Source organism: Gastrolobium bilobum, unplaced genomic scaffold (assembly GCF_033153095.1).
Source record: "Gastrolobium bilobum isolate Gb01-03AN ecotype WA unplaced genomic scaffold, APGP_CSIRO_Gbil_v1 utg6878, whole genome shotgun sequence".
Classification (NCBI taxonomy): Eukaryota; Viridiplantae; Streptophyta; class Magnoliopsida; order Fabales; family Fabaceae; genus Gastrolobium; species Gastrolobium bilobum.
Window position 1 is genome coordinate 118,192 of NW_026897879.1, and position 13,533 is coordinate 131,724.

Genomic DNA, 13,533 nt, shown 5'->3' on the forward strand with positions numbered 1-13,533 from the left:
AGGAAGCATTTTTTCAAAAAGAATTTTGACCAAGTCCCCTCCAGACTTATCAACACGTTCGTCTCAAAAAGTTATGCGAAATAAAAAAAAAAAACTCGATTCAGACACCCGTGGCCAAAGTTATGGCCTACCGAAGTTTTACGATAAAATATTCAAAATTTTGAAAAAATTTCATCAAATCCCCTTCAATGAGACCTCATTGCGTAAATCTCGAAAAGTTACGTGAAATAAAAAAAATTACCTAATTCAGATAGCCGAGTCAAAAGTTATGGACTTTCAAAGTTTTACGGTCAAACTATAGACTTTTTGTGTCATGTCTCAGCACCTGGTGAGTCACGCCCCCTGTGGGGAGAACATCTTCCATACAACTGTAGTAGGTTGTGGGGAGAACATCTTCCATACAACTGTAGTAGGTAACTCTTTCATTGAACAACTGACATTTGGATAAAAAAACATTACTTCTCCTATATGTACAAATATCACAGTCATTCATGAATTTCTATTGGCTGGTAGCACCAAATAAATGGTGCGACAGTAGTATATTAGATATTTCCCCCCTGTGAGGTGTGTCTCTCTCTATGAGGTCACGTCCCCTATAGGGCGTATTTAAATGTTATAGGTTTGTATTTATATTTAAAATGATTACATTTCCGTAAATATTTATTAAAAAACAATATGTTAATTTTTTTACCGAGATTGATATGCTTGGTTTAATCGTGGTAAACTAGACTGATCACTCCAACATGGATAGCTGATTGATTATCAGAAATCACCAATACATTTGTCATTTATTTATTTATGGGTTCTTTCACTGATTCTGTGGTATATTTGAGAAGAAGAAAATCATTTACCTCTTGCAGTCTTTCTCTCTAAGCCAACCCATATCACATGATGACAAAATCTAACACTAAAACAGTGAGATAAAAAGTATAAAGGACCGGACACTTCAAAAATTTTGGTATGTCGTATCTGACACTTTCTGATACTCGTTCCAAAGACTCAATTTTTTTTTCAAAGGTCACGTGTTGCATTTTGAATTTCAATTATTAAATTCATTGAATTATGATTACCATTTAATTGAGTTTAATAATATTTGAGATATCTTATGTTTCTTTGTAAAATTGATGGATATTATAAGTGTAGCTTTATTTTTTTATTAAATTATTGAATATTAAATATAATATACACTACATAAATTAACATTTATAGTATCAAAACGTGTCTAAAAGTGTCAAAATTTAATATTTTTTAGAATTAACATATTGAAGTATCGTATCGAATCCCGTGTCCCGGTGTAAGATAGGATAAAGATATAAATTTAAGCTCAATAAAATAGCTACAGCAAATGGATCTTAGGCGAAGGTTGATAATCAAAGAAATATGTGAGGACATGGTGACTCAATAGCTGAAATCCGACCAAAATTTTGACAAGGAAAAACCATGTACAAAAAGTGTCACTTTAATAAATAAATAAAAAAAGGAATGAATATTTATAGAAGGAAAAAAAATTCCCTTAATATTTGTCTTATTTTAAGAGTATAATCATTAAGAAATTGATATAAAATAGAATTATTGTAAAATATAAAAATGAGTGTTCCGTAAAGAAAGCAAAAATATATTTTAACCTAAATTTTATCATTATTTTATTGATTTTAAAACTATTATTTAGATTTTAATTAGTCAAAAAGGTTTAACCAAATGGTGTCTATCCTAATTTGTTTTTTTCTTTGGTGCAATGTGAATCATAGTTGACCAAAGCATAATTTGAAAAATGGTCAAACAATTCTTCAACCAAAATGAATTCTGTCATATCCTACCGCTACTCAGTGTGACATTAGGAGCAACATCTTAACGCTTTAGTTCAACAGTTATGCTTTTCCCTCACCATTTCACATAGTTTGGTTTCATGGCTATATTTAGTTTCCTCCTCGTTTAATTTACAAAACTCCTACTTCTCAGAACATGACGTAGTTAACTCTGCATCACTTCTAGAAAACTTATCCGAAAGGCTTGCTAGAGTAAATCCTGCAAAAACCTGTTTCCAATAGAACCAAAGAATGAATATTTAAACCATAGTCCTCAGATAATGGTGCAAACCAATTTCAATGGAATGCAAAAAATGTCAAACCTGAATGCATCCAAGAATGTAGATTGCAGAGTACTTGCGACCATGTATAACCATGTCAGCTATCATGGCAACAGGAATTGTCATGGACATGCCCAATGTAGCAACCAAAGGTGAGGTCCAAACTATAGAAAGGACCCTGTCACAATATTCATTGGAGTTAAGTTTAAATCAAATAGAATATTGTGCAATAACTGTTAATTATACTATGTGACAAAAGTATATATTTAACACCAAGTCTCATACACACCAAATGCTGTTCAACTTACCACAAGTAATCTGAAATCACGCTTGACCAAATGCTATTTGCAATAACAATCTCCCCAGTGGATCTTGAACTTGGAAATTTGAAAACAGGTTCAATTCCAACAGCATGTAACGGCCATGCTGCATGAAACTTGCAACAGCATGAGTTAGAAAGTTTTACAAATAAATGAGGCATGAAATTCTTAACTATATAGTAATTTGCAATGACAAAGTTATCCAGTATTCAAATTAACTGACAAGTAGCAAAAATAGTGTCATGAAAATGCATTACACTAATGTGTTTGATGTATAAAACAACAAACCAAAAGGGGAAAGGAACAATGGCAGAAGTGAAAGAGAAAGAACTAAACAAGCCTTCCTGAGGGCATGGCTGGGGGTTCCTTCAAATCCCTATATCCACCATTAATTTGTTGTAAGTTGCAACTTGCAACTATAATTTATATTTTGTAATCCGTGTCAGATATTTAACATGGTATCAGAGCCTCGGTGTCACGGGTTCGATCCTCACCGCCTCTCATTTAATTAATAATTAATTAAGTCTGGTGGAATTTCTTAGCCCAAGTAAGTGGACCTATTCATTGTCCACCCTTCAAGCTCAGTGAGGTCTTGCGTAAAGGGGCATGTTAGAGATATGAGGTAGGATCCTTTGACACCAGTGTCAAATTTGAAATTTGACAACTCATCTGAGAGCCGTCAGATCAAAAAATATCAATGCTGTCACATGCTTACAAATCAGAGTCGTTGATATTTTTTAATCTAACGGCTCTCAGATAAGGGATAAGAAAAGTAAAGACCTCACCCAAGTTAGATGCATCAAGGATGAAAATCAAAAACTTCTGGTGAGAGATGAAGATGTAAATGAAAGATGGTTGAAATACTTCAACAAGCTGTATAATGGGGATGGAGATACAAGCGAGGTGGACTTAGAGGACGCGTGTGATGATATGAATAGAAGATTTGTACGCAGAATTAATACACATGAAGTTAAGGAGACTTTAAAGAGGATGAAGACTAATAAAGCCTTAGAGCCTGATGGTGTCCCTATTGAAGTGTGGAGATGCCTGGGGGATGTGGCAATAAAATGGTTGACCAATCTTTTTAATAAGATTCTCCAGACGAATAAGATGCCTGATGTATGGAGGAAAAGTATGATTGTGCCTATCTACAAAAACAAGGGAGATATACAGAATTGTTCAAACTATAGAGGCATTAAGCTAATGAGCCATACTATGAAGTTGTGGGAGAGGGTTATTGAACATCGCTTGAGGAGAGATACCAAGGTTTCTGTAAATCAATTTGGATTTATGCCAGGAAGATGTACCATGGAAGCAATTTTCTTGATGCGACAACTAATGGAAAGATACCGAGAAAAGAAAAAGGACTTGCATATGGTGTTCATAGACCTTGAGAAAGCATACGATAGGGTTCCAAGGAAAGTTTTATGGTGGGTCCTGGAGAAGAAAAAGGTTCCATTAAAGTATGTAAAGGCAATCAAGGATATGTATGACGGGGCTACTACATGTGTAAAAGCTTGTAACAGATCATCAAGTTATTTTCCTATCACGGTAGGTGTACACCAAGGGTCGGCTCTAAGTCCTTACCTCTTTGCCTTAGTTATGGATGAACTAACAAAAGATATTCAAGAGGAAGTGCCATGGTGTATGCTTTTTGCAGACGATATTGTGCTTATTGATGAGAGCAAGAAGGGTGTTAATAGGAAACTTGAATTGTGGAGAAGCACATTGGAATCCAGAGGATTCACATTAAGTCGAAGCAAGACTGAGTATCTGAAGTGTGAGTTTTCTCTGGTACGAGATGAGGACCAAGAACCTGTGCATCTAAATGGTCAAGAGGTACCCAAAAAAGATGCTTTTAAATACTTGGGCTCCATTTTACAAAACGGTGGAGAGATTGATGAGAATGTAAATCACAGAATCAGAGCAGGGTGGATGAAATGGCGCAGTGCATCTGCATTTTTGTGTGACCGCAAAATCCCCCTGAAGTTAAAAGGAAAATTCTATAAAACGGCAGTAAGACCGGCAATGCTATATGGAGCAGAATGCTGGCCAGCACATAGGCAACATGAGCATAAGATGGGAGTAGCAGAGATGAGGATGTTAAGGTGGATGTGTGGTTACACAAGGATGGATAAGATAAGAAATGAAGATATTAGACGAAAGGTCAGAGTAGTACCGGTAGCCGAGAAGATGAGAGAACATAGATTGAGGTGGTTTGGGCACGTGATGAGAAGACCCATGGATGCTCCTGTAAGAACAGAAGTTTGTTACCAAGAGCAGAACACAAAAAGAGGCAGAGGTAGGCCGAAGCTTACTTGGGGGAAAGTAGTAAAACAAGATTTAATGGAGTGAGATATAGATTGGCGGACAGTATGTCTTAGAACAGAATGGCGAAAAACTATAAGTATGGTGGAGGGTTAGACCCGCTGTTATTCCTATGTTCCAGATGGTCCATTTTTAGTCCTTTTCTCCTTCATTTCTCCCACTTCTTCTTGTCCCTTTCTTTTTTACTTTTATTTATTTATATATACATATATTGTTATTTTATTTTATCTTATTTATATTTTTATTTTATTTGTTTATTTTTATTTATTTATTTTTGGTTTTTTTACTTTTTTACTTTTTTTTATTTTTTTTTATTTTTTTTTAACTTTTTTTCAACCGTTTTGTATCTTTCATGTGGGTTCATCTACCACCGACCCCAATTAATTTGGGATAAAGGTGTTGTTGATGTTGATGATGTTGATGTAACGGCTCTCAGATGAAGTGTCAAATTTCAAATTTGACATCGGGTGTCAAATTTCAAATTTGACACCGGGTGTCAAAGGATCCTACCTCTAGAGATATATAAAGCTATTAATATAACTTCATCCACCAGCTTAAGTTTTTGGGTTGAATTGGTTCTTTACAATAATTTCATCCTTTTAATTGCTAAATTAATTTTACAAATTAGTTTACTTAGAAAATATCATAGTAACCAAGGTCCAAGGTTGATGGAATTCCTAATTCCTTTTCATGCAAAACCCCCAAAGGAAAAATCCATACCTAGCCACCAAAAGCCAAGAAGACTGTAGAGACCAATACAGCCAAAAAGCTTTTGCATGTCAACCTTTTCACCTGATCCAGCAGAATTCTTGAGAAGCACTGCAATTAATTGACTAATGATTAACAATGATATTCAGAGTCAGAGTTCCACACAAAGTTGCCTGTGATTTAAATTAAACATATAGTAGAGGTAATCTGACATTAAAATTGATTGGCAGTTAAATATGCATACCTGTGAATAAGCCATAACATATTGCTGAGAGTAGACCAAAAATGTCCCCAGCGATAAAATGCTTTTGAGTCCTTTGTAATAAAAACACTTTTCGATTTCAGAACTTGAAAGAATGATGGCAAGAGAATATATGGGAAAACATATATAATATGTCCATGTAGAACCACTAGCCCGTCATCAACAATACCTTTATTCCAAACTAGTTGGGTTGGGTAGAACCACTAACCCAAAATGTCAAAAATCTTTTAAGGCATCATAAATATTAATTTATTTATTTCCTATTATTTCTATGCCTGCCAGGAACTGGAATCTTCTAACCTATTAGCTAAGAGGGACAAAGATGGAGACTGATGAAACACACTTGAAATCTATGATCTATGGATGAGTGTGTAAAAAAGACTGCATAAGAACACCTCCTGGATGTAGCTCATACAGTTGGGGAGGATAGGATTTGAAGGCTCCCCAAATTGTAAGGATAGAGATGAGGGTCAATTGTACGAAGTCTTACCCCTATATTTTTGCATTCTTCGATTCGAACCTGTGATATTTTGATCACAAGGAGCAACCGTCGCCCTCAAAAAAATAAAATAAAATAAATATATATTGCAGATCAAACAATTGCAGTATTGTACTAGGAGTACTCTATGCTTCTTAATAAAATTAAAAGCTAAAATCTCTCACAGAAACTGACAAGTTTTTTTCCTTATGGAAATTAACTGTTTGCACACTTCAATAAGGTGGACTGAATGATTGTAGGGATAAAGCATTAAGAGGAAAGAGCTTGTGCACTATATAACAAGCAACATTCAACTTACTCAGAGGTGCTGATCTGCTCATCTGCTGCCCAAGTTTTCCCAACAGTTGTCATGGCAACACCAGCCATGCTGATTAAAACAGCGACTACTTTGATTATATTTACTGTGTCTTTGCCAAGAAGAGCTCCAAAGAAAAGGGTAAAGAGACTTGACGTGGAACTCAAAACTGTTGTACTCACAACACTAGTATTTGCAAGCGCCATGTTTGACAAATACTGCAAGATACCAAACAATTGCAAGTTTGCAACATTATAGGCACAAGATAAGGAACATAATAAGTGGCACATCTTGAAAACTCAAAACAGAAACTGGGAAGTCCTTTTTTCAAAAAATACAAAATACTAAAATATAGTTACGTATATACTGATTTATATTGATTCCTTCTTTTCCACAAAGTTAATCCAAGACCAAACTACTCTATAGGTCCATCCTTTCAGGAGAAAATGAGAAATTTAATTCTAAGACGTAAAAACTACCATGCATAGGAGATTAGTTGAAATTATTCCAAAAGAATTAGAGTATCTCAATTATTTTTGTCCCCATATTTCCAAAGTTCATAATATTGAATCATTAATTTTTGTGATACAAAATTACTTTGTGTCTGGCAACATTGTTATGAATTAAGTTATATGGATAGTTCTACAACGTTGGTCCTGCTGCATCCACTTGTATTCTTAGTTCTCCACAAAAGGTTAAAATGAAAGAAAAGAAAAAGAAAAAACTTCAAATTTAAAGAATGAGATTTAAATGAAGTCCTGTTACCTCTGATGCAAACCATATTGGAGTGAGGTACAAGCCACACTTAGCAATTTTCCATGAAATATAATCATAAGTTTGTTCAAGCAAGTGAGTTTCATCCTCCTCTTTCTTGACCAGAGGCATCCCTTCTTCTCTTTCACTAATTTCCTTGTCAGTAATCAAACTGTTTTTTAGATTGGTTTCTAGTTGTTGGTGAATTTCATCGTTTCTAAAAGGCACACTAAGTCCAGAGGAAATGCTAACTGATGTGTAGTCCTTATGGAAGTTTCTACATGAAGTTTTCAGTAAGCTACAGATCCACTGTTTGAAAACTGAAATGGGTAGATAGACTATCATCATAGATACTCCAAGGTAAGTGAGTGCAAAAGGTTGTTTATACTCAGTAAAAATCCTCTGCAGTAAAGTATCATAAGCTTAGTATAAAAATCTTGCTGCATAACCAAACCAAAAAACTATTCAGATGTTAATAGTGAAGCAATAACATGTTTCAACGAATAGAAAAACAATTAGAAAGGCATACAAACAGAAGCTACACTACCTCTTGTTGTCTATTTTTATCCTATTGCCAAAGCACCTGTGTCTTATAAGTTTCTCTTCTTTTTCTTTTTTTTCCTTTCTTCCATTTTGATGAATTCAAGTAGAATACATGAAGAATTCCTAGGTTTCATTCCTTTTCCTAAAAACTTTTTTTTTTGGGACATATTTTGGTCAATGCACAAGGCCTAACAACCCCACAAAATACACACTTAGCTGGTTGCTTAGGATATTTTAACTGAACCCACATAAATAGGAACACTAAGTTTTTGGAAAGAAACGTGTCGGATTGAATATTGATATTAAAATGAGCCAAGTACTGAAAACTGATATCATAAAAGATTTTAAAAGCAATAAATTGGTCTTAACGGTTAAGCTATTCAAGGATTGAGGCTAATAGTGGTAACTAGAGGTGGCAAAGCGGGCTGCCCGCCCCTGCCCGCCAAAAGCCCGCCAAAAAGCGGGCTGGCCCGCCCCGCCCCGCCATTGAAGGTGGGTTAGATATCTCTGCCCGCCAAGCCGGTCACATTTTACACTAAAAATTAAAAAAAAAAAAAAATCAGCTCGGGTGGGCTAGCGGGCTTGGCTGGGCGGGCTTGGCGGGCAACGGGTTTAGAAAACTCAGCCCGTCCCGCCCCGTTTGGGGGGCTCGGCCCATTTTGGCAGCTCTAGTGGTAACGCATTTGTTACAAATACAAAGCCACAACAACCCACATTTCTGCAAAAAAAAAAAAAAAAAAAGAGAGTGTATATCCTATAGCTTCGTATTGCTGGCAACAAAATAGCAATGACCAAAAGGTGTCCATTGAAGTGGATAATCTTATGAACTGCAAGGTGGCCATAAACCACTAAGGCCCTTTGCTGAATAGGTGTCATTTTGGGGAAAAAAACTTAAATAATTATTGAGCATTATATAATTACTCTCAATAGTGGATAGTCTTCCACTAATATTTATCTCACATTGAAGTCCAAAAGTAAGCAAAATCCAACCTTGTATTGCGTGTCAATTTCATAATTAAGATGAATAAGATAACATGTTTCTGAACTGACACACTTGCAGTTCCAATAAGTTAAAAAGTTCAGAGTTTGTTTTCCTATCCTTTTCTTAAAAACCATAAAATAAGAAAAACATTTTCAAAACAAAGCCACAGAGAAACAAAATAGCAGGAAAAATATGAGTACAAACCTGAGTTATTTCTGCAGAGCTGACCCATACTAACACAAAAGCTCCAATAAGCCCCAACCCAGCTTGGTACCTCCAACCCATTACAGTACCTTATCCTAAGTCCCTTATTCTATGCGTATATATAAGCTATGATTAACAATATGTATGCTTATGCTGGCAATTCTAGTATATCTGCTTTGGATGATTACTGAACAAGTAACATGGTTTTTGTTATCTTTCAGGGTAGAAGAGGTAAAAGGGTGGATTCTGTTATAGGGGATCTTAGGAGAAACTACAACTTTCGGTCTCAAAATGTAAATCAAAATTAAGTGTTCAAGTTTGCAGTTACTTGTCTTAGGCGTTAGCTTTAGCCTCATTAAACCGAGTGACATGACAGGTGCCGTTGCATTTTGTGCAAGTTTTAGTTCTTAGCTAACGTGGAAGCCAAGGAGGCTAAAGATATGTATTTGTGTCACTGTCTCATGTCCAGAATCTTGAAAAGATTCATGTCCCATGCATGTAAACACTACCGTTTAGTTTTTGCATAAAATTGATGAATTAATAAGATAATTTTGTCTCTTTTATATATATATATATATATATATATATATATATATATATATATATAAAGGGACAGATTCTTACAAATTTTTTTTGCAATTATACTAATGTAGGACCGGTCGTACACGATGTGATTAATGTAGGACCGGTCCTATATAGTATAGTTTGTAAACAAAAAAATTTATAAATATAACCTGCCCCATATAAAAATAGGGTAAAACCATATGTTGCATAAGATAGTATACTTCATGTTGTGAAAAAAAATTAATGTGGGACCCACTAAAAAAGAAAAAAGAAAAAAATCAAGATGGGATCCACCTTAATTTTGTTTCACAAGATGAGGTACACTATCTTATGCAACATAAAATTAGTTTTAATCATAAGAATATGTGAGATTCATGTGGAATCATATAAAAAGAAGAGGAAAAAAAATGGCTCTACACATAAAAGATAAAATTGTTTCCTAATCATTGAGAAAACAATTTGTCATTTCTTTCTTTAGGGCTATAAATGAGTCGAGTCAAATAAGTCTGATACAAATATGACCTGATTTATTTTATTAAAATACAAGGCTTAGACTTGTCAAGCCTTCAAAAATAATATATTATACTCCGTAAATTATAGGTTATGATTATTTTGTACAATAGTTCAAATCATAACTTTAAATATTAATAATTTAATTATATTGTTGGAAATAAAAATAATCAATTGAATTGAATTATATTGATTTTTATTATAAAATTTAATTTTGATTTAATTTAAAGTAAATTAAAAATGTATACACGTGCACGTAGTGTTATAAAATTCGATCCGGCAATCAACCTGGTCGGAGTACTGGATCACTGGGTTACTAGTCGGACCGGTGGGTCACTGGTCGGATCGATTGACCTGGATATATATAAATATATATAAAATTTATATAAATATAAACATATAAATTTAATTATATTCTCCATACTTAAAATGAGTTAAATATTGTTCACTTTATAAACTCAAAAATTACTTCATCACACTTTTACAATTCATAAAACACAAATAAATGATAATGCATGCTATTACTATGTCAATTTAAATTGCAACTCAGAATCTCTATAAGCATACCTCTCAATGACATTCAAAAGGTCAAATGTTATGTATTTATCAAATTCATCTACATTGAAATGACATATGTCACATTCTCTTAATTTATTGTTCCGCAAATTGCTTCAGTATTAGAAGCTGAAATTTGATATTATTATAGAAGAGTACTACTAGCAAATAAAATAATAAAAAAATTGAAAATGAGTTTCACATTTTTTTCTGACAATATGAAATAATTTTTTTTTTATTAATAAAAATGCATATTTTATATATACCAAGAGCTAAACACAAAAAGAGGCAGAGGTAGGCCGAAGCTTACTTGGGGGAAAGTAGTAAAACAAGATTTAATGGAGTGGGATATAGATTGGCGGACAGTATGTCTTAGAAAGGAATGGAGAAAAGCTATAAGTATGGTGGAGGGTTAGACCCGCTGTTATTCCTATGTTCCAGATGGTCCTTTTTTAGTCCTTTTTCCCTTCATTTCCCCCACTTCTTCTTGTCCCTTTCTTTTTTACTTTTCTTTATTTATATATACATATATTTTTATTTCATTTTATTTTATTTTATTATTTTATTTGTGTATTTTATTTATTTATTTATTTATTTATTTATTTTTTTTTATTTTTTTTTTTACTTTTTTACTTTTTTTCAACCGTTTTGTATCTTTCATGTGGGTTCATCTACCACCGACCCCAATTAATTTGGGATAAAGGTGTTGTTGATGTTGATGTTGATGTTGATGATTAATAAAAATGCATATCCTAATCGGGTCATCGGTTTTAACTGAGTTTAGCCGATTTTGACTGGGTTCGATGCATAGTCAGTCCGATGACCGATTCGCCAGGTTACAGGTCGACCTGACCGGGTCAGGCGAGTTTCATAACACTGTGTGCACGTACAAATGCATATACAAATATATAAATTTATATATACATATATATATATATATATTTAAATTATTTATCATACTTAAAAAATTAAACTTCAATTTCATTCTCATATTAAATATATTTTATATAATTGACACTTAATTTATATTAATATTCAAAAGTTAAATTTATATTTACAAATGTTTTAAATTTACATTTATTATATTTTAACAAATTAATTTAAACTTATATTTAGTATATTTAAAAAAATTGTATTTATATATTTACAAAAATTAGTTATATATATTTGTATTATTTTATTAAAGAAATACAAGCTATTTTCGGGGGCATAGAAGTCAGGCCATTTTAAATAGACCTATGACGTAATTTTTAAAGAAATCTCTTAGGGTCCGTTTGGTATACGGATTTTTTACGAATTTTTGGGAAACTGAAATTTTTAAAATTTTAAATTTTCAGATATTATCATAAACTGAATATAAAAATCATATCTTTTTAAATCGAGATTCTCGAACAAATAAAAATTTCTTCTGTACCAAACACTCCCTTATTGGTAGACCACTGGCAAATTTCCTGACCTGTTTACACACCGTTTTATCACGTACAGGAGAATTTAGCTCTCGGATCTTGCCCAATACATAACATCATCAAGATTAACATTATTTTTATCTCAAATTAATTAGGATCGGTGGTAGATAAACTCACATAAAAGATACAAAACAGTTGAAAAAAATAAAAAAATAAAAAATAAATATATATATATATATATATATATATGCATATATAAATAAATAAAAATAAAATATATATATATATATATGCATATATAAATAAATAAATAAAAGAAAAGGACAAGAAAAAGTGAGAGAAATGAAGGGAAGAAGGACTAAAAAAGAACCATCTAGAACATAGGAATAATAACGGGTTTAACCCTCCACCATACTTATAACTTTTCTCCATTCCGTTCATAACATAAGTAAAAAAAATTTCATTTTTCATTCATTAACGTACGTTAATATATCCTATTTCCAATATTTTGTCTTTTCCCTCTGTGGGTTTCTATTTTATCTTTGACGAAATTTTATGATGCATTTAATCACCGTAACCGACAAACACATGACTCGGTGGAATTTGGAGTCTGAAATTATTGCTGAGGTACGATCTTGGATAGTTTGGTGGCTGACATCCAAAAACAAATGAACATTTGGATCATTCTACACAATAAAAAAATAAAAAAAATACCGGAACACAAACACAAAATCCGAGTCCAAAAATCTGCCTGGAAATCAAATTTGAAGCGATCATTTTATTTGTTTTATAGAAGTATGATACATCAGAAAAAAAAAAATAGTATGCACAAAAGTACTCAACATTGGCGCTGGAGCGAGGGAGAACATTTATCCATTTACTCAAAATACGAGTGCGCAGATTTCAGTGTTTGGTTCTTATGTTGCAACGACGTCAATACGGGACACGAGATATAATACGATACGACACTTGAACACGTTAATTTTAAAAAATATTAAATTTGAATATGTTAGGACACGTTTTGATATTAAATAATATTTTTAATTTATGTAGATATATTATATTTAATATTCAACAATTTAAAAAAAAATAAAGCTAAACTTATAATACCCATCTATTTTACAAAAAAACACAAGATATCTCAAATATTTATATTAAACTCAATAAAATAGTAATCGAAATCCAACGAATCTAATAGTTGAAACTCAAAACACAACGCAACGCAACCTTCAAAACTTTTTTTGAGTCTTTGCAATGAGTATTGAAGGGTCGGGGAATGTCGGAATGTCGGTAAATATCGAGAAGTGTCGAACACGATACGTCAAGATTTTTGAAATGTCGATGCTTGAGAATTTGGTTCAGCATTCATATCCCTTATCTATTAGATTTTTTTTATTGGACTTTAAAGATTGTGTTTCATGCTACTGAATTATAAATTATATTTCGTGCATATTGAGTTAAAATACAAATACAACAAACAGTATTATAACATAATTAAATCACAAACAATTTATCGTG

At 32.8% G+C, this 13,533-nt stretch overlaps 1 protein-coding gene across 1 annotated transcript; it reads right to left on the reverse strand.

Annotated features, from left to right (window-relative positions):
* Positions 1–1,948: 1,948 nt before the first annotated feature.
* On the reverse strand, positions 1,949–9,061 carry LOC133311073 (uncharacterized vacuolar membrane protein YML018C-like). The gene is made up of 8 exons (XM_061512085.1): positions 8,981–9,061; positions 7,264–7,653; positions 6,502–6,716; positions 5,687–5,757; positions 5,455–5,553; positions 2,395–2,512; positions 2,129–2,264; positions 1,949–2,035 (listed from the first exon to the last, which is right to left on the reverse strand). Exons 1-8 carry the CDS (start codon positions 9,059–9,061, stop codon positions 1,949–1,951), a joined length of 1,197 nt encoding a protein of 398 aa, XP_061368069.1.
* Between the last annotated feature and the right edge of the window lie 4,472 nt (positions 9,062–13,533).